Source organism: Mus pahari, chromosome 5, assembly GCF_900095145.1.
Source record: "Mus pahari chromosome 5, PAHARI_EIJ_v1.1, whole genome shotgun sequence".
NCBI classification, from domain to species: domain Eukaryota; kingdom Metazoa; phylum Chordata; class Mammalia; order Rodentia; family Muridae; genus Mus; species Mus pahari.
In genome coordinates this window covers 2,241,771-2,248,638 of record NC_034594.1, presented here as the reverse complement: position 1 = coordinate 2,248,638, position 6,868 = coordinate 2,241,771, and the positions used below count along the sequence as shown (strand labels likewise).

Here is a 6,868-nt window from a genome sequence, read left to right as displayed (position 1 = left end):
CTCCCTCCCTCCCTCCCTCCCTCCCTTCCTTCCTTCCTTCCTTCCTTCTTTACATCCTTCCTTCCTTTCTCCGACAAGTAGAGAACTGCACTGTGTTCCCTGTGTGAACTGCACTGTAACGACATCCATGGGTTTTTCCTTTTGGTTCTTACCCTTACCTCTCTCCACGCTGAGGGTAAATTCTTTCTAAAGTGATACATAAACACAGAAGTCCATTTACGTCTGTTCATTCAGAAGTCCTACTGGTAGGATGAGAGGGAACAGTGAACTCAGTCACCAAACAGGGAAGGATTCACTAACTCAGGTCTTAAAAGCTGTGCAGCTTATAATGTTTTCTGGAGTGATTAGATGTGAACATGACTTTCTTTATGGACACATTGGAAGTATAAAATGTTACTATAAAATCATCCACACAGGGGAGAGGAAGACCAGGGTTCATGGGAAGTCAGAAGCAACTGCTATCCTCCAACAAATCCAGTAACTGTAGTGAGGATTTTTAAGGCAGAAGAAACATTATTTCACTACTTAACCAACTGCACAGTGTCTATACACAGTGTTTAAAATTTTCTTCACCCTGAAGTGAATGTCTTAGAAGCATTTCCTATGGCTTCTCCATCTTTTATATTCTTCCCTCTATTTATACCATTAAGAAGTCATCAACTTCTTTTTCTTCTTAAATTAAAAATAGACTTCTACTGGAGATAGAAAGCCCAAGTACATTCTTAGCCAATGTGCCATTGTCACTATGCAGACCTATCTCAACCTCCATCTGGGATCCAACTTTTAAAAGGGGCAGAAAAAGTGCAAACTCTACAATAACTGTGCAGACCAAGCATGGCCAACCTGGGGAAGGGTTTGTAAGAACTCCATGTGCAGTGCAGAAGCATGGGCCATGAGGGAGCCTCTATTTTCTGGAAGAAAATTTACAGTCTTCACTGCCCAGTGCAATGCTACCCCATCGGGCCAGAGGAGAAAGTTCACAATGTTCTGCCTCTTAGCAGCCAGTTTTACTAGGAACACTGCACTATTGCTTGTCTTTGTTTCTGTTTTTTGCCCTCCAATCCAGCCCATTGATCCTAGAAGCTGGAGGAGACAAATGGCTTACTCCGTGTTCTCTTATAAACAGGCAGACAGGAAGCTGGTGAGTATTGTTGTTGCTGTTGTTATTGTTTTCTTGCGAATGTGTGTGCTTTCAGTTTCTTCCATATGACAATCTCATACACATACATTCATCATTTCAAAAACAGAAACCATGGGTATCAGTTTTCTCCCTTTAGGCTTATAGGAAAAGATGAGAGGCTCGGTTATCACTGGAAATAAAAAATAAAAAAAGGGTAAAAGCCTAGGCACTCCTCACTGAAGGCAAACCCTGCACCGAGGCTTACTCAACGGGCACACTGAGTAATAGCAACAGTGATATGTAGAGTTACTATTCATCTTCCTTTGTATAATAAGCAATCTTTAGAACACATGTCATAACCACTGTAACGATAATGACCAGGAAAGCAAATATTGCCTGAAACGTGTTTTTTTTTTTCTTTCCCTTTTTAAATGTGCTTCTGTGTTTATGTGTGCATGTATGTGTGAGGCTTTACCTGTACATGCAGGTATGTTCAAATTTGATGTGTTGGAATCATAATAGATCTGTTTCCAATCCTATTCAAAGAGACAGGCCCTCTTACTCAGAGCTAGCTATGTGCAGTCTTGCTCACACAGAGTCCCATCTTGTAATGTTTTAAAATGAGTATATACATTTTCTAGGTCATAGAGCCCAAATCGGACTGGATTCTTACTTTACTTGCAACTAGGTGGATTAGCTGTGCTCTGAGGCTATTACAAGAATTGTTTGCAGTGGCTTGGCTTCTTGGGACGAGTTTTTAGTGAAGCCAAATTCTAAAGTTTCTTTCTAGTGTCTTCCTGTTGTTTGCCTGAAACTGTCGGTTTTTCGGTCACATCTCTTGATACGTTTTATTATACTTGTCATAAAATAGATCTTTGGGAAGAGAAAACTAAACAGAAACTAGGAGTAAGTTAAGTTTTATTTGTCATACTGTATATTACCCATGGGGCTTATGTATTGATGACTCCAGTTAGTGTTATCTTGAGGATAAACTTACTATCGATCCTTTCAGTATGTATCAGTTTCCTCTGGCTAATTTGACTTCTATACATTGCTTTCTTTAAAGAGCTGGGAATTCTAAGCAGTTGTTTGGTTATTCTTACTTCGGTATTTTTTCCCACAGTTTTCCCATCCAGGAGGAACATGGCCTTGGGACTGTGCAGTGTCGTGTGGAAGGCGATTATATTGGTCTGTTTTACAAGTGTCATTTAAAAGAAAATAATTTCTTTCTTGGTATCCAGAAAAGAAAACAAAACCACATTTCTTATATGACATCATGTGAATAATAATTGCTGCCAAAATGACTTCTAAAAGTAACACACAAAACAACTTCCATGTAAACTTATTTGTCATAATCAGTAATTTTACTTTAGAAGTGATCATGCTGACAACATCAACTGGTGTGTTGGATTATAATCATACTTCATCTAAATCTAAGCCCGGTATTTTATTTGCCATGCATGTGTCCATTTCTTCATGAAAGTCATAGTCTGAAATATTTACCTGGGTATCATGAGTGAAATTCCAGGCTTGGGCAATAGTAATGGTGCTGGAATTTTGAACCTAGGCTAGCAATACCCTGGCTCAGGAGAGCCCTGCACAGTCTTACATTACTGTGTGTTTCTTTGTGTTTCAGGTTCTCAGAATGTTAGTTTTTCAGTATTTAACAAAGGGAGGTGAGTAACTGGGGTAGACACGTCTGCCTGAGTCTTGTATTGTCTGTAACAACTGGGGTACATTCTTTAACCTTTATAATTTCAACCACACCCCAGTAGGATATAGCAAACTTCTCACACCTCCTGGATTTCCTTCACTTGAGAGAGCATTGTGTTCCGACTGACCTGTGGGTATTACAGATGCTTCAACATCGGGATGATGCAGAATTTTAAGAACTTCAAGCCCTTCAGTCAAAGTGTGGTGACTCTGCAAGAGACATGTTATGTCTTAAGAATTGCCTTCTTCAAGAGGGAAAGAATTCATATTTCACCATTTTTTGAGACACAGATAAATTAAGATTCAGGATTTCTGGGTGTACCTTCTTGTTCCGGTAGATGTTTTTGTACATTCATTGTTTGATATTAATTTCATTGCGATTATATCAACACATTATATATGAGGATTCAGCTCAAAGCATGTATTTGTTTTTTCTTTCTCTAGTCTCAAGAACCAAACGTGTCTACTCTATTGTAGTAATCTATAGTATCTATCTATTGTAGGAATCTGGATCCATTCATCTATTGGCAGCAGAATCTACCTTATTTATTTAGTGTACATTAGCTCAGTATTAGGCCCATTCACATTTCCTGCTGCATTTAACACTTCTGACATCTCACAAAATAGAGACTGATTTTTCCTATACAATCATTGATTTTATCTATGAGAAAACAAACTTGTATTCATCGATATTGTTTTTAGGTTATCAAAATGATCTGGTGTCCAACTTATTGAATTTACTAGAGGTGATTCTACGAACTCCCTTTTGAGAAGCTGATTTATAAAAACGTAATGCAATTGGAGGCGACATTTTATTTTCCTTTGTAGGTCGATGGTGCATAAGGAAGCCTGGCTCATCAGTGCTAAACAGGAACTGTTCCTGTACCAGACATACCCAGGTACTCTTTCCCTTCATCCTGTCTTCTTCATTTCTTCCCTCACAGTGCACTCAAAGTTAGACTCTCCTCTTCTTCTGGCAGCTTTTCTGTGACCATTAACATGGCCTCTTCGTTCTGGTTAAAGGTAAACTGCTTGTATCTGGATCAGCTCTGGTACTTAAAGTCCTGCACTGATTACTGATGTCTTGAGAAACTAGATGCTTTTGTTCTTGCACTTTCCTCATGGCTTGCATGCACCCAGATAGTGCAGCCCAGTCATGTATTGTGGCCTCTCGATGCAAGCAAGAGATGAAGTAAACATGGCACACAGGAGGCTGGCATCAGTGTAACACAGCATATTGTTTTACAGTGAACTTTTTATTTTATAAACAAGAGTAGGCATTATAAGATAACAGAAAAAAGCATAGGGGTAGTATAATATAATAAGCAGATAAAGGTAATTTAAATTAATTATTATTGAATGTAGACAGTACATATTTGTGTTATACTTTTAATTGAATTTTTTTATACTTTATTATCATTTGGCAGTTTCATAGTCATAGTTCTTTTGTTTCCCATTCCATTCTTTCTCCAATGGGAGTATAGTAGATTTATATGCACTGTCACCACACATCATATGTGTGTTGTGTGTTGTATATGTCCTTATAACAACCTTACTGATGTCACTACATGATAGGGTTTCAGCACCAGTGCATTCTTATGCCACTACTGATACAGATGTGATCTGTTTTTTGCTAATGCACTGTCCAGCAATTTTTGACTATATCCAAAGAGACTGAATTGTAGACACAAAGATATAGCTATAGACTGAATGACACAAAGGGGAGTTGTGCCTTCCTGTATGTTCTGAAAAGTAAAAGAATGAAAGTGACCCTTAAAAATATAATAGGGCTTCTTTCCGGGCATTCTCATAGCTAGGGGTTATGACTCGCCTGTTCTGATGCTAAGCTACGGTGTTACCCTCTGACGGGCTTACTCTGCTACTAAAAGATGAACACTGAAAATTGCAAAGTCGCATGAAATTGTGGACTTGCAGTTATGTAGCAGGTTGGCTATTTAAAGAGAGCACCCAGGGTTTAGGTTGGGATACAGTCACAAAGTTGCCTAAAACATGTCTGTGACATAAGTTCAGATCTTAGAAACAGCAAAAATCCCCCTGTCCAAAAGAGAAAGTGACCATCTTCTACAACTGTTCCTCTTACTCTAGACAATCCATCCTGCTGGAGCTGAATTCTGACCCTTGCCTTTCTTGACTTTAAACAGTTAGTTACCTGATGTGTTTGAGAGTAAAGAAGCATTCATACTGATGGATACAGCTACAGACAGCAGCATGACAGTTGCATCCTTGTTGAGTCTTTGGCATATAATTCCAATGTTCACCTCTTTGAGCTAAAGAATAGCTGTATTGCCCTTGTGTTACTATTGAGAAAAATGGGTAAAGGTTGCAACTTATCCATAGGTCCCCACAAATGGAAAACCTCATGCACTTAGCCAACACCTTTCAGGAAGCATGTTATCTTGGGTACCCTGCCTCAGGCTTCTATGATTCTGCTGTGATTTGCAGTTCTGACGGGCTGGAGGAAGAGGCTAACCTTATCTGTGGTCATACCTCTCTTGGGATGGAGACTCACAAGCATAAACATTTTTATAGTGGAGGGATCCTTGGAGATATGGAGAATCCGTAAGGGTCTGGGGCTTAACCTCTTAAGACTGGCACTCAGCAAGCAGTCCAGTGTGGCTAAGTCTCTAAGTCTTTCTGAGCCTAGATGCAGCCTATGAGAAATGAGTAATGAGGAGCTTGTCCTTTTTCTTCCAAAGACTGGCTAAAGTAGTTGGTGAGAAGAATATTTGAATTCACCCAACATTTCTTTGTCCTTTTTATGATCACGGTCATGGAATAACAAGTTTCTTCATTTTACTACCACATATTATTATTAAATATAACACATTCATTTTATTTTATTTTATTATTGGTTTTTTGAACCAAGGTTTCTTTTTGTAGCCCTGGCTATCCTGGAAAATGTCAGGTAAACCAGGCTGGCCTCGAACTCAGAGATCTGTCTGCCTCTGCCTCCCACTTGCTGGTATTAAAGGAGTGTGCCACTATACCCAGTTGATACATCTATTTTATCTTTATAATCTCTGTGTAATTGGGGGGCCCATAATTTCCAGTATAGCTTGCTCTAGTGACTTGTCGTGGGGGGAGGGTGTCCGACGATGGTGATCCCCTGCAGATCCATGTTCTGCACAGCTCCCAGCATTTTCTACATCAAGCACACAGCTGACCCTTGTCCACTGCCCACAGTCTCTGGAGCAGTGACTCTCATCCTTCCTCATGATGCTCCAGCCATTTAACACAGTTCCTCACACTGAAGTGATCCCCATCCATAAAACTATGTTCACTGCTATGATGCTCCAGCCATTTAACACNCCATTTAACACAGTTCCTCACACTGAAGTGATCCCCATCCATAAAACTATGTTCACTGCTACTTTGTAACTGCAATTTTGCTACTGCCATGAATCACAGTGCAAACATCTGATGTGTAGGACAGTCTCAGGTGACCCCTGTGAAAGGGTCATTGCACCCCCTAATGGGCTGCAACTCACAGGTTGAGAACTGCTGCTCATCTTCTGTGAGAAACAGCCTAAGTGTCTATGTCCTTCTTGTGTGGGTCTATGCTAACTCTTCCCCCTCTCTTCTTCCCACCTCTACTCTCTGCCTGTCTCTCTTCCCCATCTCTCTGCATATTCTAGCAATACCAATATGCACTTTGTAATCTTCCCCAATTCTGCCTATTATTTGTTTTCAATGTCCCCTCTTCATTTTATGTGGTCAGTTATAATTTTTTAAATTTCCTTTTTTTTTTTTTACATTTTTTTTATTATTTTCTTTATTTATTTACATTTCAGATGCTATCCCGAAAGTTTCCCATACCCCTCCCCCCACCTCTGTTCCCCTACCCACCCACTCCCACTACTTGGCGCAAGCCTTGCTTTGTGCTAGGTCATACAGAGTTTGGAAGACCAAGGAGCCTCTATTCCCACTGATGGCCGATTAGGCCATCTTCTGCTACATATGCAGCTAGAAACACAAACCCAGGGGGTACTGGTTAGTTCCTGTTGTTGTTCCACC

The 6,868-nt window shown here is 39.9% G+C and overlaps 1 protein-coding gene across 19 annotated transcripts in view; it reads left to right on the top strand.

The window, feature by feature from the left end:
- The window catches only part of Pkhd1 (PKHD1 ciliary IPT domain containing fibrocystin/polyductin), a 487,582-nt gene that overhangs the window by 20,875 nt on the left and 459,839 nt on the right, over window positions 1-6,868 (top strand). For all 19 annotated transcript variants that reach the window (XM_021197628.2, XM_029539264.1, XM_029539265.1 and 16 more), the window contains 4 exons: window positions 1,067-1,141; window positions 2,244-2,308; window positions 2,757-2,796; window positions 3,662-3,732. In XM_021197628.2, the coding sequence (XP_021053287.1) occupies window positions 1,067-1,141; window positions 2,244-2,308; window positions 2,757-2,796; window positions 3,662-3,732 (251 nt within the window). The remainder of the gene's footprint in view (window positions 1-1,066; window positions 1,142-2,243; window positions 2,309-2,756; window positions 2,797-3,661; window positions 3,733-6,868) is intronic.